This window comes from Rhizopus delemar, genomic scaffold, assembly GCF_000149305.1.
Source record: "Rhizopus delemar RA 99-880 supercont3.1 genomic scaffold, whole genome shotgun sequence".
Lineage (NCBI taxonomy): Eukaryota > Fungi > Mucoromycota > Mucoromycetes > Mucorales > Rhizopodaceae > Rhizopus > Rhizopus delemar.
In genome coordinates this window covers 4,149,404-4,175,707 of record NW_027137827.1, presented here as the reverse complement: position 1 = coordinate 4,175,707, position 26,304 = coordinate 4,149,404, and the positions used below count along the sequence as shown (strand labels likewise).

Below are 26,304 nucleotides of genomic sequence, written 5' to 3'. Positions count from 1 at the left end.
CTGATCATAACGGACATTGAATAATCACAACTAAAAGAAGTATATTAAAATTGATAAAAGATAATAATTTAAATCTTTATTAAATAAAATATATTCTTCTTCTTTTTTATATAAAACTATCACTATTAGATTCATTCTATAAAGTAAACATGAACAGTAAATAAGTCATGATCTTTACTATTCATCATTTCTGTAAATGAATAATAATGGATCAGGTACCTAGTCAACTTTGATCTGACTGGAGGCATTTCATATAAATATATCTTTCCTCTCAATGAAGACGGGACAACTCTCCCAGATCAGTTAAAGAACAATAAGATCTATAAAAACAACGAATTAAAAATTTTCATAATCGATTCAGTGATCACTATTCAATCAAACGTGTCAATGATTGGATCTACGCTCATAACTACTCATTTACCCGTCAATTGATAGAAGAATATAAATAGTAGACTTTGTAATGTTTTCTTTTTAACAATTAAGATTGTCTTAAATAAAGTTCAGTCTCAAAAAGTATTCTTTTGGTTTATCTTTGTTATTTCTTTTACTTTACCAGAACATAACAATAACAAGTACTGAATACGTAATATTATATATTACATATTCCCTAAAGCTCATTTACAATGTTAACCCTTTACAATATTTGATGTATCCATCATTCATAACTCGATATGAAAACAGTATTAATAAGCTACATGTAAAATATATCCAATAGGTAGGCTACAAGTTAATTCGGATAATCTTCATTAAGGATAAGATGCTGCGTAATTGCACGGTTAAACTATATTAAATCCAGGAACTAAATCACAGTCAGCCGCAGTCAATCATATACGAGTATTCTATGACAAATATAACAATGGGAGAACACGTAACCCTTATCTATTTGTCATCGGCTAGACCATACTCATTAATTATTAATCCATGACATGAAATATTATCCGTGTATGAAAAGTATAAATAGAGTACAATTTTCTTATTAAATAAAACAATCTCTTTATCGAGTCTCGTCCTCTCTTGTTCCTTTTATTCTCTTGGATAAATCAATATTTACGTTTTTTTTTTTTGTATAAGTGTAAACTTTATTAAAATTGAATTTTAATTATTCTAAATCTGGTAAAACCAAGTGCCGATTTTGTTGTAATAAAGCTAGAGCAGCAGACAGAGACCAAGGGGTGTCATCAAAGACGCATCTCCAGTGTTGTTTCCATACAGCTAAGAAAATGAAACCGAGTTGGCACATCGTTGTAGTATCTATCTGAAGGTTGTCTGCAGTGTCCTGAAACGTCACTAGGGCAGTCCATATATCCTCTGAAGTTTTGAAGCAAGAAGTTAAATTCATTTCAGCCAGAGCAGCAGACCAAAACACCCATTTTGTGGGACATCCAACTACAAAATGAAACGTATCTTCCACTTCCGTGCAAAATCGGCAGAGGGGCGAGGGAAAGCTGGTCGGATTCCAGCGAAAAAGCTTTGAGGCTACACCAATAGAATTGTGTAGAAGTCGCCACCAAGGCGTGATTGCGGCTTGAGGGAGTGGTAGTGCCCAAAAGGTCTTCCAAACAGAAGATAAAATAATTTCAGCTGGAAGGCGTAACGGTGGATGTATGGTTTGAGGGATATCTTCTAGGAGCTTGTTCCAGTTGCGGCGTATAGCCTGAAGAGGAACAGACCGAATGGCTATAGACTTACCATATCTTGGACGTAATAACCAGTGAGAGCTAGATGGTAGCCAGTCAGAGTCTCTGGGGGAGAAGAGCACAGGAGGATAAGCTCCTTGCTCTGGTGTATTTTGATAACAGCAAAAGAAGGTTGGGAGTTGCAAAGTAGCTTCCGAAGGACCTGCCGACGGGAAAAGCTCCCTTGCAATGGCCTTTAGTTTGGTGGATCTAAGAGTTCGAAGAACTAATGTATTGCGTGTTTGTTCCCAGGAGAATAGGTCAGATAGCAAATATCTCAAGGATAGTGTGGAAAGTTCCACTGTAGATGGTCTCCCCGATGCGGGGTGTATCGAAGTCAGTATCGCAGAAAGGGGTAAATCCAGAAACCAACGCACCGGCCAGCCAGGAGAAAGATCAAAGGAAGGAAGACGACAGATAAGGGTCATCATGCGACCTAATAAAGGGGATCGTGATACTAGCGACCGGTAGCTGTTAGGATATAGCATGATCGGTAAGATAGATGTATGTCCAGTGTACAATTGCAAAGCACGGACCAACCAAGGCGATACAAAATCTGAAGGCCGATGACGACCTAGAAGACGTTGGAGGTAGATCAAATGAAGAGCTAGACTTTGATCTTCTATATCCACCAGTCCCACTCCACCATATTTTTGCGGAAGACACAATTTAGACCACGAAGGTGCAGGCCAAAAGGGTAAGAGAAACTTACGTACGATAGATCGTATCTCGCTTAACCATGTAGTCGGAACTGGAGTCACCCGTAGTATGTGCCATAATGTACTCAGAATCAAAGAGTTAGCAACCAAACCTGATCCCTTAATTGACAAATGACGTTCTTTCAAAAAGTGGCATTGTCGTGTAATTTTCAGTTTGAGCTCATTTAGGTAAGAAAGGAGTTGGTGACGAGTATGATATAAAGGATATCCTAAATATCGAACAGCTGTTTTCACGGAGGCATCATGCCACGTCAGATCGGAAGACCGTGCAATCGAGATCCAAGAGTCATGAGAAACACCCGAGAGTGATAACAGTACGGTCTTACTGAGATTAACTTTGGCATTAGAGGCCTTTCCGTATTGATCTAAGAGCTGCATAAGGCATGGCCATTCATTTGGATGTGACAAAAACACCTCGAGATCATCAGCATAACTGAGTAGCTTAACCGGTGGGGGTGAAGATCCTAGAGTCGAAGGAGGTAATGGCAGGTCAGAAAGAGACAAATCCAGCGATCTTGGGGAGCAGCGCACACTAGGTTTCAGAAGAACCGGCGCAAGGCTCACACCAGATAAATTAGGACACGCAAGGATGGACCGCAGAAGTGGTTCGAAAGCTAGATTAAACAATAATGGAGACAAGGGATCACCTTGTCGAAGACCACGTAACTGTTTTATAGGAGATCCTAGCCAGCCATTAATTGAGATAGAGATGCGTGTGTCAAAGAAGAGGCCTGTAAGAGCAGTGATTAACGTATCAGGGAAGCCGAATCGAGCAAGCACCCTTTGTAAGTACTCAGGATGTACACGATCGTAAGCTTTTTCTTGGTCTAGTAATACTGCCACTTGAGGCAGATCTGGAGCTGCCTCCCGTAAATTTTCCATCAAAACTTGGTTCCACCACCCGTTGTCCGAGATCAATCTGTTCGGCAAAAAGCCTGTTTGATATGGATTAATCAGCTGGGGCAACAACTGATTGAAACGGTTGGCAAGCAATTTGGTAAAGATCTTTGCATCTGTGTTGATTAATGACAAGGGTCTCCAATTCGACAAAAGCTGAGGATCTCCTTTTTTGAACAGTAACACCATACGAGTCTGTTGCCAAGATGGGGGGAAGATCCCTTGAAAGGCGTCCAGAACAATCCGATGGAATAGATCAAGAAAAGGTTTCGAAGTGCTCGCCAAGTGTTTATAAACCTCAAAAGGTATACCATCTATACCTAGGCTTTTACCCGCTGGAGAGTGAGAGAGAAGAGCTATGAGGTCAATCTCTGTAGGTGCCGACATCAAAGCAGCAGCCTGTTGCTTCGAAATCTTAGTCTCATTTGGAATAGCATCCAGAAGCCTGTTCACCTCATCAACATCAATGGCATCAGGTGTATATAGCTTTTGATAGAAGTTTCGAGCCTCAGTGATAATGTCCCCAACGGTTGTCAAGGTAGAGCCAGTGGAAGAGCCGCGTAAAGACTGGATTGTTTGCTGTGTCTGCCGTTCACGAATAACGCGGTAGAAATATTTGTTATTACGTTCCCCATTCTCATGCCATCGTGTAGCAGATCGGAGCATAGATTGGTGTGTGTCAGCTCGTATACGTTCGTCTATTAGAGTCTGTAATCGCTGACAGGTTTCCTCATCTTGAGTTTGGAGCCGTGCTTGCTGCAACTTGTCAATTTTGTTCTGGAACCTTGCCCGGGAGCCATGACTGTAGCGCTTTGCTGTTTGTTGTAGGAGCAATTTGAGTCGTTCCCAATGAGCTTGTGGTGAGCATTGTTGTTTATGAGTATTATAGCTAGCAGATGGAAGTGAAAAATCATTAGGTAAAGAATTAAAAAATAGAGATACCGTTTGTTCTATAAGAGCCACAAACTCCTTGTCAGATAACAAGGTGGGATTAAATCGCCAGGCTCCTGGGCCAACATCCTGTCGGTTTCCCAACAGGTCCACTGTAAGTAGGCAATGATCAGTCCATGATTTCGGAAGAAACAGCTGTTGTGCGTTGGATACCCTGGACGCCAGAGAGTGGTGATGATAAATATAATCGATAGTAGAGTTTGCAGAGCCACGATTGAAGATTGGAGCAGTATTGTCGAAATTGTTACAAAAATGTGTTTGCAACCAGTCATACCATGGTTTTATCTTTAGATGGTTGATGCTGGATCCTTGTTGAAGAGAGATGTTGAAATCTCCTAAAAGTATCCATGAATCCTCAGCCATGCTTTCCACAGAGGGGAGGAGCAGGAAAGATTCATAGAATGTGAGCCGCTCAGCAGGTTGGGCGGGGGCATAAATATTCATAATATGGCATAGTGGCTGATTGTTAGAGTCAATGACTGATGCGGTAATGCAACGTTCGTCGACAGATATTGAGGAATTGATGAGAGAGTAGGAAGGATTGAGGCATATAATGGCACAATGCTTTGTAAGAAGTGTAGAGCATCGAGGAAAAATGAAAGACGAGAAATAGTGGCACTGATCGTCCGTAAGATGGTCTTGAGAACGAAAAGAGGAGACTTCTTGAAGGCATAATATGTCGATGTGTAAAGAACGGGAACGAAGATAGTGAGTGAAAGATTTTTGTATTGGTTTGTCAGCCTCTTTGAAAATGCTGCGAGCATTTAAAGAAGCAATTCGTAGTGTTTTATGATTCATTACGCCCTAAGGGCAGAAGAGTTTACAGGTGCCCCTGATTGCTGGGATTTAGTAGAACTTCTAGTGTCGATTCGGTGACGTTTGGTCAATAGTTGCTTTCCTTTTGCAAGATGATTTGTGCTAGTTGACATCTCTTCTTCTGTGTCTACTTTCATGGACAAACCACTTTCATATGGTGCATATTTTGAGGCAAGAGTACCGTTGTGTGATTGGGGATCAAAAGGTTCCCGCACTTTCTCTACTTCCATGTTTGAGGGTTCATGATCAACTGAATCATTTTCTAATATGTCATCCAGTGTCATGATAAGCGCTGTGCTCAACTCTTCTGTCTCCTCAGTATTTTCTTCAGGTGTATGAACTATGATATCATCTTCAAAAGTGTTGTTTTCGCTCGTCGTCTGTGTCGCTATAAGATAGTTGTCCAGTTCCTCTGATTCAGTTACAGGCGGTGTAGTGCAGTAGCGCACAGTGTGCCCTCTAATTCCACAGTTAGAGCAGAGTCGTTTGACTAGAGAGGGACAAGCACCACGAATGTGACCAGATTTTCTACAGTAATAGCATACAGGAGAGGCTCCCTTGAATGATGCAGGTACATAAGTATCCCAAGCTGGTAGATAGAGCATTCGGTCAAGTGGGCGGATAGTTAAGGCATCTTCGGATGGTGTGGAGACATCCATTAACACGGACAGTTTGCCTTCAAAATAGCCACCACAGAAGAATTGTTTGATTTGACATACTTTTCCATAATGTCTAAGAGAGAGCAAAAGTTCTTCAAGCAGTTTATCTTCTTCCGGAATGTGCAAGAGATCCATTTGCACTCTAATCAAATTTTTGGGCTGGTCCCCTTTAGATGGAGCTGCCTTGATCACAACCTTTTTGTGGGTAATGCCTAAATTGATCGCTTTGTCTGTATTTACAGCTTCGCGAAATTTAGCTTCGATCAAAAGTTCCTTATGGTTTCGGCGATGGTCATATTTGCTGATGTTTCGGAGGCCATGTACAGCTCCGATTTGATCTTCAATGCATTTGTATGCCTGGGTGTAATGGTCAAATAAAGATGTTGGAAATGAGAACAAAACTGAGCCAGGAGTCAGAGTTTGTTGGACAATTGATTGAGCTTTTTGCGCTATAAGAAGACGAGAAATGTCGGGAATCTCATAAATTATTTTAGATGTGGTAAACTCGCGAGGGTCATTGGTGACATCACGACGCTGTATGGGTGTGACGACTTTGGCTTTATGGCCTCGAGCCACAACATCGCTCCAGGATAGGTTATTCCCAGAGTCAAGTTCTGTCATAAATCAATATTTACATTATTCAAGCTCAATACTAAAATTGACCTTGAACTCACTTCGGTCCCTGAATAATTTTATTTCCTATATAAAGGCATAGTTTGATTAAATGGGTTCTCTCTCTCGTCTTGAAATCTAATAAAGAGGTTACATAGAGACTCATTCACTAGTTTTCAAGTACTATTTCCCTTTTAATTCTCAAATTTATTATCTGCAAATATCTCAACTTACATTTAAGCTTCATTTTGGCAATATAGACCCTATAAAGCCATTAGTAATCTTGTAAAGCATTTTCTAAATATAAGGATGAGTAAATTTTGTTTTAATAGCAGTAAAGCTACTTACGAAAATGCCATAAAAGTATAAACAGAAGCGTATCAGAACATATTGTACAGCCGTAAAGAACAAGCTATTAAAGAAATAACATACGTTTAGTGGACAGAACATTAAACATTTCCTTGACTTACAGCTTTAATACATGGATCCATGAGAATAAGCCTTTTAATCTTGCATGTACCTACTTGGATGATTTATACTATTCACACTTTTTACCTGAAACACGAAGAGAATCTAAAGCGAATAAAGATTACATTAGATATTTTACTGCAGTTTAATGAAATAAGTACCTTTAAAAAAATTGCCATGAAATAGATGCAAAAACAGGAAAATAAAAAGAAAATAAAGGTAGAAAAAGATTTTAAATAAACTCAAGGCACAGAAAGTAACATTGGCTTCAAAATACAATGATGAGATTTCGCCTAAGAATATAACAGAAAAAAAGAAAGAAAGAAAAAATGAGTTTAAAATTCACAACGGAGATTTTCGTTTTAAACATCAGTTATTTTTACCTTTTTAGTATACTCATCTTTGGCGTAAAAAATAAGCTTTTGTTTTTTTTATATATGGTATCTTTATTTAAAGCTATAACCTAATTATATATATAATTCTTATGCTTATACTTCATTTTCAATACAAAATCTATGATTATGAGTGATTTACTAACTTTTAAAAAAAAGCGGTCTTAAAATTAGTAATATTAAGCTCTTAATATTCGCTATTATTTGCAGCACTGTATCACATTTGAATAGTCTATCTGTGACTATTTGTGACTCTCTGTGACTAGAAAAAGTTTTGGCTTTGGAGCTAGAACGAAGGCTGCGATTAATCTCCTTGGGTTCTTTAATGTTGCGATTTATACCTTTACGTCAAAGTGCATTTTTATTACTCCAAAGGAACTTTAGACCAGCAGTTTCTTTGAGGCCATTTTCAGTAACTACCACTCTTTGGCGAAAAAATGGACCAGTAAAAGATTTAGGATTGCGGGAGCTTCTGCTCCAGTCTTTTTCACCAAACAAAAAAAGAATTGTACATGCTGGTAAATCATTACCTTCTTTTGAGTTTCTATTGCAATAACTAATCTTTTGCTTTCAGAATTGAAGAAAAAGTTGGGCAGGTTTAGTAAAAACCTCCATGTTCGTCGACAAGCCAGCAGTTTAGGCATAAAAAGCAAACTGTTTAAAGATATATCAGATTCTTTTGTAAAAGCAGCGTTGGCGGGACAGATACCTCGATGTACAGCAAAAGAGTTAGCTTCGGGATACACAAAAGAAGAAGGTTCAGGTAGATATAAAGAGGATATGCATTTTTCTCGCATTTTTTATTCATTGATTATGTTGCATAGATTATATTGACAGAGCATTATTACAAGCATTTATTGAATTTGCAGAACCCTATTTGCCAAAGGAAGTAGTACACAAGGTTAATTCTTTAAAAAAACTAAGTGATTTGCGATTTCCAAGTGAATGGTTTCCTGAAGCTAGACAAATGAAAAGGTACAACAAGATAAACAAAAGGAAACCGTTTGGCCTGATCCTTTTTATTTAATCTAGAAAAATTATCCTTCATGTTGGCCCAACAAACAGCGGGAAAACATACCGAGCTTTACAGAGATTAGAGTCAGCAGAATCTGGAATTTACTGTGGACCTTTGCGTTTACTAGCTCACGAAATCTATGAAAAGATGAATAATAAAGGGATTCCATGCAATTTATTAACTGGGGAGGAAAAAAGAGAGGCATCACCACATGCAACATTGACTAGTTCAACTGTTGAAATGGCATCCATAGGTAGACCCTTGGATGTAGCTGTCATAGATGAAATTCAGCTGATTGCTGACCCAAATCGTGGATGGGCGTGGACTCAGGCACTTTTGGGATTGAAAGCAAAAGAAATCCACCTGTGTGGTGAAGAAGCAGCTGTGCCTTTGATTCGAAAGATTTGTGAGGATCTGGATGAAGAAGTGGTGGTGAATAAATATGGACGACTTACTCCCTACACGGTCAGCGATATGCCTTTAAAAAGTGATCTATCCCAAATCGAAAAGGGCGATTGTGTAGTTGCCTTTTCTCGAATGAATATTTTTGATCTCAAGAAAAGGATTGAAGCTCAAACTGGATTAAAGTGTGCTGTTGCTTATGGAAGTTTACCGCCAGGTAAATTTGATGTTTTTTTACTGTTTCGAAAATTCTGACCAGCGTTTTTTTATCTGCTACAACAATAGAAACTAGAGCTCTACAAGCAAAATCCTTCAATGATCCCGACAGTGGAATTGATGTGTTAGTAGCATCAGATGCAGTAGGCATGGGATTAAACTTGTAAGTATAGGTTCTGTTTCTTTTCGATTGCTAAAAAAAGAAAGAAAGTATTCAATAATTTCTTATTTTTCTTTAGAAATATCAAGCGAGTTGTATTCAGCAATATCAAAAAGTTTGATGGAAAAGAAGTTCGGCCTATTAGTATTCCACAGCTTAAGCAGATTGCTGGACGTGCAGGTAGATTTGGCACAGCTTATGGCAATGGTATTGTTACTGCGTAAGATCATTTGGTTTTTATTTATAAAACCAAACCTAAACATAATATTTATGTAGCTTGAATCGGGCCGACCTTAGATATATTAAAGAAGCTGTAGCAGCCCCTAATGTTGAGTTAGAAGTAAGTGATGAACACTTAGAAAAAAGTTTTTATAATGCTCAGTGATATAAAAGATGGCTGGTTTACAACCAACAGTAGATATGTTAGAATTATTTGCCTTACAGATGCCTAATGAAACTTTCTCTGGTTTATTGGTATGAAAAAGATTAATAGAAACAATGCGATGTATGAAAATATAGCTGACTCATTTCTAACAATATAGCAAAAATTCGAAGATTTAGCATCTGTGAGTGGTGATTATTTCTTATGTAATTATAAAGATCAAAAGGTAAATGATAAGAGAATAGAAGACATATTTTGCCTACACTTATTTACTTTTTTTTATAGTTGATTGCTGATAATCTGGAAGAAATCCGTTTACCATTACGCGATAGATATCAGTTTGTAACAGCGCCTGTCAGTACAAGAAGTGATGAGTCAATGGAATTGATTAAAATACTTGCCCGAAAATTTAGTCAAAAGAAAATCTGTACTTTAGATGAGTTGATTGAATTACCCACAAACCCTCCTACTTCTCCCTCCGGACTAAAAGCATTAGAAGAATCACATAAACAAATCATGCTTTACATGTGGTTAAGGTAAAGTGAAAGGAAATAAATACAACCACCGTTACTTACTTAGCTTTCGTTATAGCACAAGATATCCTGATACTTTTATTACTACACAAGATGATGCTACATCAATCAAGTCACAATGCGAGCATTTAATTGATGATGGATTGAAATTATCCAGAGCTTCACAGTCTATAAGAAAAGGAAGAAAGCACCCTAGACCTCATTTTAGAGAAGATAAACTCGAATCTCGCCAATAACTTTTAATCACTGTTTTAAACATGATACAAAAATAAAATTGTACCTTAGCATAGTTTCATATCGCAAATACTAGAAGAAACATAATTGTTGTTGAAATATAGCAATATATTTTATATCAAAAAAATCAGGATGAGTGCTTTTTCAAAAGTTTTGTACATATAAAAGCTACTCGTTTCAATACAAGAATAAAGAAAAAATGTTTGTTTGGTACATTGGCCGTGCAACGGAAACCAACTAAATATCCCATTGTATCACATATTGGTATTTTTAAATTTAGAAATTTCCAATTGTTAACTCAAAGAATACTCTATTGTTGAGAATAAATCCATGTTGATACAAGACTCCATAAGAATCAATTACCGAATAAAGGTTTGGTAAACTGCTGTTTTAAAAAGGTTACCATTTTTTCTGTAAGGAATGAGGCATTCTTTAAAAGAATATTGCCGAGTTTATGGTCAAATCATGCTTTATCATGGAAAAAAAAAGGGAGATTGTGATTGAGGTTAGCATGATATATGCTTTCCATAAAAGAAAAGGATTCCATTCCCTCCTTCCCTTCTTTTTTACTTCAAGGTATTTTAGGAGTGTATATGTGTTTAAGAGAGAGAAAAAAGTTTGAGTTTAAGGAGGCAATTGCCATTAGAAGAGGGTTAGTGCTAAAGCATTATTTATCAATTAAGAAATACAAATTAACGTCGATGGATCATTGGACGTGTAAAAAAAGAAGAGTACGGCTAAAATATATCTCCTTTTTACCACTTAACGAGATATAACCACGTTTGTTGATCAAGATTTGTTGCGGATTTAGTTGAAGGAGAGGTTTTGCAAGATGGCTTTCAAAACATTTTAACCTATAGCAAATTTTCTATGTTCTGTAAGCTTTAATGCACATACAGAGTTAATTCAGCACAGATATCTATACATTTACTTGTTTCACAGTAAAAACAAGATATATTTATAAAAGATCATTAAAATCTGGCGCCAAAAGTTACAATCTTCCAAATTGCATATGTAAGCATCTTTTTGAAAGAAAAACAGATAAAGTATTCTGCTGTTCTCTTGAATTGCGTGCTTTCAGAAAAGCAATTTTTAATTAAAAACGCGAGGATTGAAGATTAATAAAAAGCAACAAAATCGTTTATAAAATGCTTAAATTGCTACTCTATTTATAAAAATGTAATTGATAAACAAATTTATTTGGTAATTAGTCTTCTCTTTGTTGGCAAATAAAATTATATCAAAAAGAGAGAAGATACTGGGTGAACAAGCCATTTAAACAAGTAATTTGCTTTATAAAAACTTGCAATATATTCAAAATTCTGAAAACTTGGCTCAAGAAGCCAATTTATTTGGTAATAGACTCTATTTTCAAAGTCATTCATTTCGAAATTTGAACAACATCACATCAGGCGGTTTGACTTTTTTTTTTTTTGCACAATCTGTAACTTTAAACTCTTCTATTAAGTAGTTGTTTGTATTCGCATCTAAAGTACAAATTTGTAAAAAAAATTTGGCTGAACCTAATTTTCACTGTGGTTTAAATAAGCTCCTTGATTCGATCGAATCGAGTATGTATAATCGGCCGAATTGAAAGTCATGTTCAATTAAGAAAGTTACCTAAAATAGGCGAACCCATTTCAATACATGTAATAAGAAAACAAAATATTGTTCTTTTGATACCACAAGTGTCTCTCTCTCTCTTTTCATTTCTATTTACAAATTACTTTTTCATTTTATAAAATGTCATTCTCAGGAAGGACATAAGAAAGCAAGTGGAAATAAACCTTTTAAAGGGTACTAAACACTCGAGGCTTTCTCATTGGTGATACTATTCTATTTTGCCGATCCCAAAGAAATGTGTGTTACCGAAACAAACACAAAGAGATAAAAATAGCCTAGCCATTAAAATGTGTCGTTTTTAAAAGCGTATGGTTACATTCAAGCATTTAACATTTTTAGATGTTTGTGTAAAAATTTATTTCGTGAGGTACTTCTAAGATGACAATAGTATAAAAGTACAATATTATGAAAACAAAAGAAACGCAGACTGAACAACAGATGCTGATCTATTATTGATCTGTAAAATAACTTATTTGCTACTCTTGTAAGCACTGGTCTTGGATTGACCGAGACATTCAGCAACAGAGACAAACTTGTAGTTCTTCTTACTCTTGACGTAAGAGATAACCCAAGGAACCAGTTTGGTAACAGTCTTCTTGTGAACGTCATGTTGAAGAGCAATGTGACCATGAGGATTCTTCTTGCTGTCCTTGTCGATTACGCTCTTGTAATTGGCTTGTTCATTAGAAAGGCTTGAAATATCTTTGTATCTCCAGTCATTGGAATCAATGTCCCAAAGAATGACCTTATAACCAAGATTGCCAAGAGCTGCAAGAGTATTATCGTCATAACTTCCAGAGGGAGGACGCATATAGAGAGGAGACTTTCCAATAACAGACTTGAAGATTTTATCAAGCTTGGTCATTTCAGATTTGACTTCAGCAGCGGAAAGCCCACCAAGTTCCTTATGGCTGTAAGTATGGCTAGCAATTTGATGCCCTTTATCATAAACGTGCTTGATGACTTGCTTGTAAGTCTTTACACCGGCTGGGGTATTGACACTTTGAGTTTCAACATTCCTGTAAAAGATTAAAGGTTTAATATGGTTTTCTTTTTTTTTTTTTTTTTGTAGATCAATCAACTTACACCCAATTGTTACCATTCATAAAGAAGGTAGCAGTAACGCCTTTAGCTCTGAGTGTATCAGCCAAAGCCCATGTGTATTCATAAGGTCCATCATCAAAAGTCAATGCCATGGTACCTGGAACGGAACAGGTTGTGTAAACCTTGGCCTTGACGGCTCTCTTTTCGATAGGGCTAGCAGAAATAGCGGTGGCAATTGCAGCCAAAGAAGCAAGGAGAGTAAAACGCATATGAAATTAAAAAAGGAAAGAAAAAAGACAAATATTCCCAGGTAACATCGTAGCTCTCTCCTTTTATATACTCGTTTAGTATTCAACTTTTTTTGTACGCCAACTCATCCAAATTAATGTTTCACCTAAATTACTCATCCTTCAACCTCCTATTCATTTTGGTTTGAGAAAAAAGGAAATTCTAGACATCAGGCGTATTTTTTTTTTTTTTTCCTTTGTAAAAAAAATAAAGAAAGAAAGAAAGTAAGATTGATAGAAGATAGGGCGATGGGCGCTTGATCTAAATAAATATCATTGTTATAAGACCTTGATTGTGGTTCAGTTTCATTTCTTTTATTACAGATATTTCAATGTACAAAGCTTTTTGTGAAATTCTAAAAATACAATTTTGATGAGAAACAAGAATGAAAACGAATTGACTCAGCGGTATAACTTTTATTAAATACAATTGAACAGGATACATTGACTTTTATGACGCACTTTAAATTGTGTTTTCAGTGCAAGTTTCTTTTCATTTGTAAACCTGATATAGCTACATCTTTGAGGTTAACAATAAGGTGTTCTGTACGTATAAACTAGTAAACGAAACAAAAGAACAGTTCAGATGAAAAGAATACATGAAAGAATGATAGCTTTTGATGAAAAGAAAAGAAAGCAATACAGAATAAAGTCATCATCCTTCATCCAAGGACTAGAACTCTTCTTTTCAGTTGAAAATGACTTTCTCTTGTTTCCTAAACTCTAATTTTAACCATTAAAATCCTAATAAAACCACTTTTACGCGTAATAAGAAAACAAAGAATTAAGGAAAAGGAACCAAATAGTTTAGTAAAGTGTACCAAAAAAGTCACTGTCCAATGTGCTTGATCGATGCATGATACAAAAAAATGTATTCCGATATGTTCATAATGCTCATGCTAAATCTATAAATATATGTCGTCCCACTTCTACTGTTTGCATGATTTGTGTACGGTGAATGAAACATCACAAATAGCACGCATAGTATTCACGTTCTTTTGTCATTTGCTTTCAATTTAAAGTGCTACATCATTTTACAATTTCACGTATCATTTAATCACAGTTATATGCAAGATACAGATAGATTTAGCATAATGCTTACTGAATACGTTATCAAACAAACAAGATTACATTTGCTTATAAATGCGTTCAAACATTCTCTTTATAAGCTTCTTCTGGTTCATTCCCATCTATACTCTTTTTTTCACATTTGTTTCGTTACTGATCTCTTGCATTGTACCTGGTAAAGTGGTGATGGCTAAAGACTGTAATAATTTTTGTCAAGTTAGCGGTGGGTACGAAATTATTTAAAATTCTTGCAGCTTTGAGCTACCGTACAAACGATAATGTTAGTATGAAATAGAACAGTTTCTTTCTATGATCAATGTCATCGAAAAATTGACCTGGTCTTGTTGAGGTTCTTTAGCAAAAGGATATATACATCAAAATTTGCTGACAACAATATCGCATGACTGCTAAACATATTTATGAGTGACGATGTGGACGATAGAAACAACAGAACAGAAGCTAATTATCATAGTGTATCAGAAGTATTAGTGATAATAAGTTATCTGAAACCCAAAGCAAAGCAGTTATCAAAAAGGAAAGTATCATAAATTTTTGTTGTAAAATAAATCAAGGAAACTCTGTACATGCTACATTAGAAAAAATCATTTCATTCATTTACGATAGCGATCTTCATAGCACGCCTATTAAGAAAGCTAGCCTAGATTCTTGGCTAAAGCAAAGTGACGAACCTGATCTGACTTCCTGTCAACAACGGCCTTGTTGCCACTTTAAGCCTACATGTATAGATTGACAGAAAAATTTGAGGTAAATAGTAAAATGCAATAGGTTTTATTACTGCTGTGCTTGCAGAGTATAATCTATTATAAATGATTGTGTGATGAGATCGTCTATACGTTGGTAATGTCTATCAGTGTATGGTAATAGACCATCAATAATCTAAAATAACAATTAGTCATAGAAAACCAAACGTATAAATACGATCCTTACTTCTTTAGCAGTTGGTATTTCAACTATTTCTTCTGCAGTGTGAGAAGTTAAAATAGCATTCAAGACCGTCTGAGCAATGTCTGAATGTTTTGCATTTGTGTTCCAATCTCTAACATATTTAAGTATCTTTTCAATATTCTCAGTGGACAATTCACCAAGGATATGATCAATACTTTCTGATCCAGTAATACTTTCATCACCTTCTGGCCTAGCCTCATGAACTTCTTTAAACAATTTTAATAAACGGAAAGGTTGTTCTAAAGACAATGCTAACAGAATAGCATTCAAATAATCCTTTTTGCGTATAAAGTTTTGTAATTCTTGTTCCCTTTAAAAAATATTGTTAGTGCGAGTTATACTGAAATATTGATGATCATATTACTTTATAATTAATTCTTCCTTTTCTTTTAACTCTTCTTCTTGTTCTTGCAAAGTAACATCTTCCCAAAAGTTGACGACTGAATCAGCACCTGCAGAAACAACAAACTTTTCGTCTTTACGTACAGCCACAGCCCAGACCTTTTCTGTATGATTATCAAGTGTAGCAGCACATTCATTTGTCTTGATCGTCCAAACTTTAACGAGGCCGTCTGATGCAGCAGAAAGCAATTGCAAACCAGCCGTCAAAAAGTCCACTCGTAAGACAGAATTGGTGTGACCTTCAAATGTCTTTAAGCACGTGAAATCTTTAAGGTTCCAGATCTTGACTGTTTTATCACCAGAACTTGTAGCCAAGACTTGATCGACAGGAGAGAATCGAGCACACCAAACACCACGCTTATGACCTTTCATTGTACCCACCAATTCACCCGTGTCTACATTCCAAAGTTTGGCTGTCTTGTCTTGTGAGCCTGTAGCAAAGAATTTGTCATTGGGAGCTACACAGATTGTGTTGATATCTTTATCGTGTGCTTGATGTGTATAAAGTGATCTAGGTCTGTAGTTTTCATCTGGATTTTCTAAATCCAAGTCTCTTAAATTCCAATATTTTATTGTTCTATCTTGACTTCCTGTAATCATGAATGTAGTTGATTTTCTAGACAAGGCTACAGCGCCAACAGATTCTGTGTGTCCGATACATACACCTGCACCCATATATCTCTTCTTGCTGTCGACCTGCTCAACATCAATTTTCCAAATACGTGCTGTCTTATCTTTAGAAGCCGTTACGAGGACTTTGCCATCTTTTGATTTATCGAGTGAAATGATCATATCATTGTGTCCATACAACAGATCACAATCTTGAGTCTCAACATTATAAATTCTCAATTGTGCACTGTTGGTGGCAGCTGCTAAATGTGTTTCGTCTTGACCGATATAAGCAACATCAACCACTTCATCGTTATAACCCACAATTTGCTTCACACGCTCGAGTTGATGTTCAAGTGAGTACATTAATATGTTTTGATCATTCGTGACAGCTGCTAATGTCTGTGTGTTTTTGATATAAACAATATCGGTGATGGTATGTTGGCTGTTCTTTTCAGGTTCCTGTGCCTTGATCAATTTACCTGATTTCAAATCCCAAAGTTTGATGAGGCCTAAATCACCACCAGTATAAAAGATTTCGGATTGAGCCCAGTCCTCACCAAGGGTAGCTGCAATCTCAGAATTCTTTTCAACAAATCCAACTGTTTCAATTGTTTCAAATATAGGGTAAGTTGCCCTCAGCTGCTTTGTTTGCCATTCCCAAACATTGACTACTTTATCACGAGAACCAGAAATGAGATATTGACCATCTGCAGAAAAGTCAAGGCCACGGATCACGCTGACATGACTCTTTAATACTGCTGTACAGCTTCTTGATTGTAAATCCCAAATGCGTACTTGACAATCGACTGCACCCGACGCAAGATACCATTGGCCGTTGTGCTTATGAAACTTGACAGCACTGATCACACCACCATGACCCTTAAAGTTGTGGGTACAATAACCTTTATCGATATCCCAGACCTTGATAGAACCATCTGCGAAACCTGTAGCGACCAAAGTAGATGTCTCATCAATATCCATCACAATCACAGGTGAACTATCATGTCCTTTAAACGTCCGAACACATTCTCCTTTTTCAAGATCCCAAATTCGTATAGATAAACTACGGCTGGCACTAACTAGATGTTTCTTGTTGGGTTTAACTGCCATAGTAGTGACCATTTCAGTATCCTAGACTAAAGAGTGAATAACAGTTTTTTCTTGAATAAATAAAAACGTACACCTTCCAGTTGATGAACTTGTTTTCCGGTATCTAATTCGGTTACAATGATATCTTCACTAAGAGTTGAAATTAAATGTTTAGAATCCTGAGTAATTACTACTTTGCCACCATTATAGATGGATTCAATAGTTTTGATTGATTTAAAGCTATCAATTGTAAGTTCTTTTTTTTCTTTTCTTCATTTAAAATTCTACCTAGTTTTCAGCAATAGTTTTGAAGCTTCTTCGGCCATATTAAAGCGTTAATTACTATACAAAAAAAAAAAGAGAATATGTGGGCCTTTTTTTCTGTGCATGGAAATTTGGAATACAATACAGTCACTGTGGCTTGTGAGGAAGCCAATTCTATTATGCAAACGATCTGATAAAGTCCTTCATAATTCTTGATGAAACAGACAAGACGCATTCAATATCTACTTACATCCTATTTTCTTTGTAAATTAATAGTTACTCTTTTTTTGACTCCTAAGAAAAAAAAAGAAATCAATCATAACTACATTCATATAATCAGTCAGCTTGAAATCATTCTACTCTACATGCTTCTATTGCATTTTATCATAAGCAAATACACACACATACACCCCTGACCCAGAACCGTCCACGGGTACTGAAGGAGGGGGTGCAGTGATAACCAATTTCGAATCAGTAAAGTAGGTATGTGTGTCTGTGTGACCTACCCCTGATCCCACAGTAAATAAAAGCCATCTTGATTGTTTTTGTTTTGAATTTATTTTGTATTAAATCAAGTAAGAATCATCTTCATGCTTATTAAAATTCATCTCTATCACAGCACACTCCACATACACACACACATACAAAGCAGAGAAAATAAAATTTGTGTCTTAGTTACACACGCAGGAACATGACATGTTAGCAAAATGCTGAACAAAAAGTGTGCGATCCTGTGATGGTTCAGTCACCTGAGATTTAATAAAACAGTGAGAACAAACATACACACTCTCTCTCTCTTTCTTTTCTTTTCTTTACTTTTTTGATTCAAACTAAATAAAGATTGAAAAATGTCCCTATTTTATCCAACAAGTCCAATACATTCAAATGAAATGAATGAAAAAAATACGCTTTGGTAAGCAAATAATTAATAAAGCAAAACAAATCCAAGTGAAAATTAAAAAAAAAAGAAATAACAAGCTTTATTTAGGATGGGTGACTTGGAACATTGGATGGATGAGGTCTTTCTCAGACAAGTTTGGCAATATGTTGGTGAAGAAGTTGTGGTGAAAGTGATAAGAAATAAAAAGACTGGGTAAGATACTGCGGATGACTGAAGAGGGAACTAAGCTTTTTTATAGTACGAGTTGTGGTTATGCATTCATTGAATTTTCTTCAAATCAAGCAGCTCAAAGGGCTCTATTTGCTGTACATGGAATAAAGATTCCATTTACTGAATCCAACATGTTTAGGCTGAATTGGGCATCTGGTGGTGGCATATGTGATAAAAAGTAGGTTGGAACTCTCTTCTTTTATCACTAACTCCTTATGTTGTTTGTTGTAGAGAAAATCGTATACCTGAGTTTAGTATATTTGTTGGCGACTTGAACAATGACGTGGATGAGCATTATCTCTTGGTATGTTCATCAAAATGTTATTTGTTTGATCACTGATAAATTAAATTAGGCATTATTTCGTACAAAATATTCTTCTTGTCATTCAGTAAAGATCATGACAAACTCATCCACTGGTCTCTCAAGAGGTTATGGATTCGTTCGATTCTCTGATCAGCAAGAGCAGCAACAGGCAGTCACTGAAATGAATGGCATCCTCTGCAAGAATCGTCCGATGAGAGTATCTTTTGCAACACCAAAGACAAATAATCAAGAAAGATATATTCAATTGGCATTACAAGCACCTGCTCTTGTACAGCAACCTACAGATCCCAACAATACAACTGTCTTCATCGGTGGATTATCTTCACCGGTAACTGAAGATGAACTAAGGCAATATTTTGGTTCATTTGGTGATATTATGAACGTAAAGCTACCTCCAGGCAAAGGATGTGGATTTGTACAGTACACAACACGTATCTCTGCAGAGACAGCCATCGAAAAGATGAACGGTTTCTTGATAGGCACATCACGTATAAGACTATCTTGGGGAAGAAGCAGCAATCACCAGTCAGATACCATGAATAGTAAACAAATGGCAAATAATGATTTCTTTGGCACTTTTAGGCCATTATCACCACCTTATAGTTTATACAACAATAGTTCTGGTTTGTTTAGTCCAAAGCATGATTGGTTATCTATGGATTATTATGAAGATCGTTGGCCTCTTTAATTTTTTATTGTAATTTATGACATTAACCTTATTCTTTTTTTTTTTATTGTTATCTATTTTGTTTATTTGCTTATTTCGTATCCTTCCTCCCTTTTACTCACTCATTTAGTATATGTTTGCATTGTTAATGAATAAAACTCTTTTATTTTATATTGTTTCAAGAGAAAAAAAAAAGCATAGTTATGGCAACAGGCTGTCATCATAAAATGTTTTTAATCAAATAACAGATTAAAACTTTCAATATTTGTCAATAAAGTAGTAGAAAATATAATTGAAGAGGTTGTAGACCTATGGCAAACAGAAGAAACAACCAACAAGCGATATTAATGAGTCACCAAGCAAATAACCTCCTATGAATATGAACTTTTAGAAAACTCTGTTTTTATTGGTGAATTGGTGTTGTTGAGAAAAGCACGGTATCGCCGTACGATGATGAAATAAGGCGACAATCAAAAGGCAGAAAAATAGATAATTACAAAACGTTCTTACAAGACACAATGCATATGGTAAATCAAATTTCCCACTAAACATGGGACAACGGTAACCATACAAAGATCACAACCAACTTGTCTGTTTTTCTTTATACCCTTTGGAACTAAGTCCCCTTTAGCAGTTTTTTCGGTTATTAAAAGGACGTGTGAAGAAAAAAACAGCAAGTGGCCATTTCGGCAAAACCGACGAGTGGTCCTCAAACGCTTGACTTTTGTTTGAAAAAGCAAATGCTGACTACAAACCATAGAGAGGCAAGTTGGATGGAGTGATAAAAAACTCCCTCAAGATGCATGCTGTAAAAGCAATCAAATAGAAATTGGCAAGATCGAGAGGGTATATTATACTCAAATGACATATTTACATCAGGAGACTTGAAAGGAATAAGGATTTATTAAAATAAATAATGTAAAAGTACTACACAAGGTAAGTATTAACATGGGTAAGTTGGTGAATTGTGGAAATACATAAATTAAGTTGAAATCACATAATGGACCCCATCTCGCCTTTTGTGAACTAATTTACAAGAACCTTACCATACAGAGGTCTAGTATGAGTATTTATATTATAATAAAAGTAATATAGTTCAAATAGAATGGGCAAAATATTGCCTTATACCCAAAATCGCTTGCAAAAACCAGCACAAATAAATTAAGCAAGGGTACAATTCGTAATTTGGTTTATGTAGCAAATCAATTATTGATTAATATGTGTAAGAGAAAATAATTTTAGTTTAATTCATAAAAGATGCTGTGAAACAAGTTATTGTTCGGGCTGTGGTTGTAGAGCTTAAACATTGCTTATGAGTTCTTATTCTTTATCACATGTACAAGATTTTAATTTTATAAAGAGAAAAAAGCTACTGTTTGTAGGTACTTTTTTTATGTAGACACATTTGTGATTAAAAACTATGTTTCTAATGTAAAAAAAAAAAAAAAAAAAAAAAAAAAAGAAAAACAAAAACGGATATATTTTTAAAGAAACGGCATTATTACCATATCGCTTTACCACAATAAACAATCGTATAATTATCAACATAACTTTCTGGATTTTCTTCTTCATCATCTTGTACACTCTTTGCTAGGAATACAGGAGAGATACCCAAGATAATTCTATTACCGTTTTTCCCGACAGGCCTATACTGCGCCTTGACTTGATGGGGTATCACTTTATCATCCCTATTTAAAAAGTGTATTGCCATCACATCCTCTTGTCCGTGCATAGGTAAATTTAAATCAGAAGCCATCTCTATCACGCTCTCTATACGACATCGGATTTCCTTCTTATCGTCTTTGAAAATATTCAAAAGTTCCTTGACAATATCGTCTACAAGTTTTGTCCTGGCTTGACTAATCTCATCTACAATCACGTCTGGTTTTCCATTTTGAATGATATCTTGTGTGGCCCTTGCACATTTTAATCTTAGATCAGCTGCCCAATGGCCGTAATTGGAATGTATCAAAAGCTGCTCTACGTTTGCAAATGCTTGGTTGATTCGGTGATTTAAATGAATCTTGGCATAAAAAATGCGGTGAACAACGATTTCGGTGACAAGCTTTTCTATCAAAAGTGATACAAGCGCATAATCTACTTTATTATCGTCTTCAGAATGGAATAGCTGTTGCAGTGATTCATGATCGTTTGGCCATCGTTGAAGGAAGTAATTGTAGATAGATTCACGATCAGCTTGCAATTGTGGCTTGATTTGAAGAGGCAGACTGGATATTTTACCTATTAATTGCGCTAATTTGGCTTGAATGGTTGAATAATCATCGTCTGTTACTTTGATGGTCTTTGTGAGTTGATACAGATGTCCTTGTGCTGCTTTTATGTTAGCATTCATAATTTGAGCTTGCTGTTTAGATGCAGATAATATCTCTCTCTTTTTCTGGATTTGTTTCTCGATTTCTTTTATATTATAATCTTTTATTTCCACCTTCTTTTCTAGTTCCTTTAATTTCATGTCCAAATTTTCAAAGCCTTTGACAAAAACTCTTTTTGATAAGTCTTTCTCTGAAGAGGCTTTTGGACTATGCACTTTTCTGGGTGTTATTATGTTTTGGAATTTTTCCTTTGCTGTAAAGTCAGTTTGCTTTTTTGTGCTATAAGAGGATAGGTCATTTGTCGACTTACTTTTGTTGGTTGTCATTATGCTTGTTTTCAAATTTAGAAAAAGAAAAAAAAATACAAAGACAAAAAGCAATAATAATAAAAAGGCAAAGAAGCAAAGCCAAAAAAAAAACTGTAGTTAGTGTAACATTTGAGGTAACACGGTTTAAAACTCTCGATTTTTGTGTACCTGAATTATAAAGAAAAACATCTTATTTTTCAATGCCAGATTCACAAAATAAAAATGTGCCCATCAAAACAGCATTCTTTATTGGGGATGAAGATCAATATAAATATGCCACCCTCAAACAGTTTGAGTCGATCTTTGTGTGTTACCAGCAATTTTCTTTCACTAGGTTTGGTACTTGACATTAACAGGAGGCTAGGTGCAGATTACAATGCTGAGCTTTTTCGTGGCTTCCATACATCATATTGCGCATTAATACATATGAACTCAGTACATTTTGCTCTGATTATACATCTTTAGGATATGAATAATTTTGCTGCGAAGAACAAAAGTATAAGCTATTATAAATTATAATAATATATTGGTTGTACGCATACGTACGAGAAAATACTTTTAATGATATTATATGATAGAATGGGTATTATATAAAATAAAAGGACAAAGAAAATATACAAATATTAATTACACACTATACACGTAGACATAAACATGTCGGAATATACACATTTAGCTATCCGCATCCAACTGAAGCTTTGCTTTCACCTTGGCCTTGTATTTATCCGCAGCAGATAGAAGTGGAATATCATTTAAACACGCAATAGGTATCAACTCATCATCTCCTTCCTCCCCTTCATCGGTCAATAAACTTACACTTGGGTTTAAGGTGGCAAAAAGTTGTGAAAGTGGTTCATCATCATCGTCATCCTCATCGTTGGAACTTGAGATAGAAGAAGAAGGAGGCCGGTAAGTACTGCGTCTATAAATGTTCTTTCTGGAGGTCCCTGCTGATTCTGGAGAGGGTGAAAGAGGAGGTGGTGTCAAAGGTGGGGAATAGTTTGTGTTATTGTCATGACTTGATAGCCAAGCGGAGGTATACCAGTGCCTTGATGATTCATAATAAGTTGATCTCTTTTGGGAACGCATAGGAGGAGAACATGTGATAGAGATTGTCTTTCTTCTTCTCTGTTTGATGGGCATGGGCAATTCATGAGGAAAAGAGCCATTGAGAGGTTCTGTGATGCCAGATCCTAGAGGCGAAAGTACAAATGTTTGCTGTTCTTCCTTCTTTTTATTCTTAAATAAACACGTCAAGATAGAAGGCTTTCTGGTCCTATTCAACGTCAATTTCTTCTCCTGAGAACGTTCAGACATGATTGAAAAAAGAAAGAAAAGTGAAGCCTCGGTTAATGACAATCGTTCTCAGCTTATATACCAATCCCAAAAATTTTAGGCGTCCATTACTTTTTAGCTTCTCCACAACGTAACACAAATGACCATGAAAGAAGAAAGAATGACGTTTACGACAGAAAAAATGACGGATAGCGCATCAATGATTTAGGCACTGGATTATATTAAATTATGAAAGTGCATTTCGTAACCATTACCTGTGCTTATTCCGGTGCCGTTTTTCCACAAAGCAAAACACCCTTCTTCCATTACCTGTGAAACTAAACAATTTTCTTCTCTCGCAATAAAAAAACTATTGTAAAACTGATGGTTGATTATCTCTGTGTTTGTTGACTGGGGCGTAAGAAATGCAAAGATGAGGCTTACACGCAGATCCTAGTCAAAGTAGTGATTTATGTACAACAATGCTTAGCACATATATTCACCCGCGGGTACAAAATAATCCCCCAAATTTTTATGATCCCACACAGAGAATGCCGTGGTTCAAGTTTGTTTTTGTTTCAAGTATTGTGGACATAAATACAAGCTATGATGTTAAAAAGTGCGAAAAATCTTATGCTAGAATGTGCTTTATTCTGATATGAAGAGTATGCTAAAAATAAATAAAACAACCAGATCAACATGAAAAAAAAAAAAATTGTAGCGAGAAAAAAACAGATCGTCGTTGGCTTTTGAGAACTTTTATTATATCTCTCGTGCCGTCTAATTATCCTTTAATTCATATAGGCTTCGGATTGATAACGTTTGAGTTGATCATTACTCTTTTTGAGTCTGATCCATTAGTATCATCAGGTGTTCGAAAACTAACGCTAAATGATAACATAAAAGATTATAGAAGAAGAAATCGTGTTTATAGTGATCTACCAAAAACAGCTAGTGTTCTATCAAGACCTTATTGTTGGATTAAACTTAGTACGATCCAAGTAGCATTAAAAGATCGTATCGAAAACTAGGCCTATTACTCTAAACTCAATGCGTATTAAGCTTATCCGTTTGAGATTTTTTTTTAAAAAAAAAAAACAATAGGTCTGTTGTTCTTGGCAAGGTAACATAGCAACATTGATCGACGTTGATAAGCAGAGCTAAAGATAGAGTTTTCGTTACTCGCAACGGTTAAACTACGGTAAAAAAAAGAAATGTCCAAGTTAATTTTTCATCAATAGATAAAATGCCATTTAAAATGCAAAAATGGATTGGTGCTACAAAGTATTCTATTGAACGTTCTGTCAACTAGGCAAGAATTATAAAGATACTAAAGTATATCAATCTATGTATAACAGACTATTATTTCATGGGAAGTTCCCTGAATAAGTTTCAACACGAAACGTAGATGGTAGCCGCAAAGAAAAAAATATGAGCCATTAGATGCACGCTAACGATCGAATAAGGCACCTGTTTCATAAGATGAATATGGCCAGGTCAACAGAAATAAATACTTGTTAGCAAAGTAATGCAAAAAGGAAAAATATAATCCTCCTTTTATTATAGCAACCTTACGCATACATGTCCCTTCTTAAATCATTAGGCGAGGCTTGTTTGAGCTTAAGTTACCATTCTATTCCCATACAGTTAGCGTGTTTGTAAAATAAAGTATAATCTTTTTTTTTCTTACCAAGAACTTATTTCTTGCATATCTTGGTCTTTTTCTAATTAGTTCAGTAAGCTGTGCATCCACTCTATCTCTGAAAACGAGATCCGCTTCTGAATAAGGATTTGGTAAAAAAAATACTTTCTCTTCCACAGAAACTGAACTATCGGTGCGAGCCAAATGAATCAATTTTTTTTTATGCTCAGTAGTATTGCTCTTCAAGGTAGGCGCTAATGAAAGGTTGGAGGAGATGGGTGCTTCAGAACAAACGGTTTTTGTGGTATCTGTCCCATTTGATTGAGAGTGTCCTGTCTTGGGTGTATGCATTTGAAGTTGTTGAAAAGATTTATTTATATTGAAATCTGACTCTTCACTTGCCAAATGTACCTGATGTTCATATGTATATGTCTTAATTAAAGAAGTGCGCGTAAAGCAATTTGTTTCTTACATTGTTTTCTGTCATCTGCTCTGTATTAACATAATCAGCGCCTGAAAAGAAAAAATTGTGATTTAGGAAAGTTACAGGAAATGTAGAGAAGATAATAATGATAATTTACCTACATGGTATGTGTGCTAAAATGTATTTAATAAAGTGAGTAACGAAAGCAAAAAGTGACTTACTCGAAAATTAGTAGGATTCCCAATCATTGATATATCAATCTTTTTGGCTGTTTGTTGAGATAGTTTATATCCTTTTATGAGCTTTCTGTCCCCTACTTTAGACAGTTGAACACCCATGTTTGTTTATAAAAAAGAAAAAAGGAAAGAGAATGAAGAGAGAGGGAGAAAAAAAAAGAGAAGAGGTTAGGGATAATTAGAATTCCTTTGAACTAATTATCCGAAAGTGTTCTTCTCAAACGTACTTTAAAGCTATATATAGCGGTTAAATTGCAATAAAAGCACAGCGATGACCATACAATATGTTAGGGAATGTTCTTGTGAAAGTACAATCCTTTTTTAATTTTTTTATTTTGACATGGAAAGGATGTTGGGTTCCTGAATTTTATGTTTTAAAAAAATCTCCGATCAAAGTAAAAGCATTTTTCATCGTTTCGTTCCTCTTTAAATATATGTAGGATACAACTACCAAGCAACCAGCAAATTTTAAAGTTTTTTTTTATATATAAAAAAA

General features: G+C 35.6%; 9 protein-coding genes across 9 annotated transcripts; 2 read left to right on the top strand and 7 right to left on the bottom strand.

Moving 5' to 3' along the window:
• Positions 1-1,099: 1,099 nt before the first annotated feature.
• RO3G_01611 (uncharacterized protein) lies at positions 1,100-3,958 on the bottom strand (the record flags this gene model as incomplete). Its single annotated transcript, XM_067656202.1, has 1 exon — positions 1,100-3,958. The coding sequence occupies one exon, from the start codon at positions 3,956-3,958 to the stop codon at positions 1,100-1,102; it is 2,859 nt and encodes a 952-aa protein (XP_067512303.1).
• Positions 3,959-4,683: 725 nt separating this feature from the next.
• On the bottom strand, positions 4,684-6,339 carry RO3G_01610 (uncharacterized protein; the record flags this gene model as incomplete). The annotated part of the gene is made up of 2 exons (XM_067656201.1): positions 4,684-4,986; positions 5,068-6,339. The coding sequence occupies 2 exons, from the start codon at positions 6,337-6,339 to the stop codon at positions 4,684-4,686; spliced, it is 1,575 nt and encodes a 524-aa protein (XP_067512302.1).
• Positions 6,340-8,445: 2,106 nt separating this feature from the next.
• RO3G_01609 (uncharacterized protein) lies at positions 8,446-10,134 on the top strand (the record flags this gene model as incomplete). Its single annotated transcript, XM_067656200.1, has 7 exons — positions 8,446-8,824; positions 8,893-8,986; positions 9,063-9,203; positions 9,260-9,323; positions 9,428-9,457; positions 9,651-9,901; positions 9,957-10,134. 7 exons carry the CDS (start codon positions 8,446-8,448, stop codon positions 10,132-10,134), a joined length of 1,137 nt encoding a protein of 378 aa, XP_067512301.1.
• A 2,090-nt stretch (positions 10,135-12,224) lies between these two features.
• On the bottom strand, positions 12,225-12,861 carry RO3G_01608 (uncharacterized protein; the record flags this gene model as incomplete). Its single annotated transcript, XM_067656199.1, has 2 exons — positions 12,225-12,774; positions 12,842-12,861. 2 exons carry the CDS (start codon positions 12,859-12,861, stop codon positions 12,225-12,227), a joined length of 570 nt encoding a protein of 189 aa, XP_067512300.1.
• Positions 12,862-14,946: 2,085 nt separating this feature from the next.
• RO3G_01607 (uncharacterized protein) lies at positions 14,947-17,549 on the bottom strand (the record flags this gene model as incomplete). Its single annotated transcript, XM_067656198.1, has 5 exons — positions 14,947-15,051; positions 15,103-15,430; positions 15,485-17,265; positions 17,316-17,463; positions 17,512-17,549. 5 exons carry the CDS (start codon positions 17,547-17,549, stop codon positions 14,947-14,949), a joined length of 2,400 nt encoding a protein of 799 aa, XP_067512299.1.
• A 1,447-nt stretch (positions 17,550-18,996) lies between these two features.
• Positions 18,997-19,611, top strand: RO3G_01606 (uncharacterized protein; the record flags this gene model as incomplete). Its single annotated transcript, XM_067656197.1, has 1 exon — positions 18,997-19,611. The coding sequence occupies one exon, from the start codon at positions 18,997-18,999 to the stop codon at positions 19,609-19,611; it is 615 nt and encodes a 204-aa protein (XP_067512298.1).
• Positions 19,612-21,008: 1,397 nt separating this feature from the next.
• RO3G_01605 (uncharacterized protein) lies at positions 21,009-22,249 on the bottom strand (the record flags this gene model as incomplete). The annotated part of the gene is made up of 2 exons (XM_067656196.1): positions 21,009-21,016; positions 21,109-22,249. 2 exons carry the CDS (start codon positions 22,247-22,249, stop codon positions 21,009-21,011), a joined length of 1,149 nt encoding a protein of 382 aa, XP_067512297.1.
• A 654-nt stretch (positions 22,250-22,903) lies between these two features.
• On the bottom strand, positions 22,904-23,548 carry RO3G_01604 (uncharacterized protein; the record flags this gene model as incomplete). Its single annotated transcript, XM_067656195.1, has 1 exon — positions 22,904-23,548. The coding sequence occupies one exon, from the start codon at positions 23,546-23,548 to the stop codon at positions 22,904-22,906; it is 645 nt and encodes a 214-aa protein (XP_067512296.1).
• A 1,655-nt stretch (positions 23,549-25,203) lies between these two features.
• Positions 25,204-25,910, bottom strand: RO3G_01603 (uncharacterized protein; the record flags this gene model as incomplete). Its single annotated transcript, XM_067656194.1, has 5 exons — positions 25,204-25,230; positions 25,314-25,559; positions 25,621-25,661; positions 25,730-25,745; positions 25,794-25,910. The coding sequence occupies 5 exons, from the start codon at positions 25,908-25,910 to the stop codon at positions 25,204-25,206; spliced, it is 447 nt and encodes a 148-aa protein (XP_067512295.1).
• Positions 25,911-26,304: the final 394 nt, after the last annotated feature.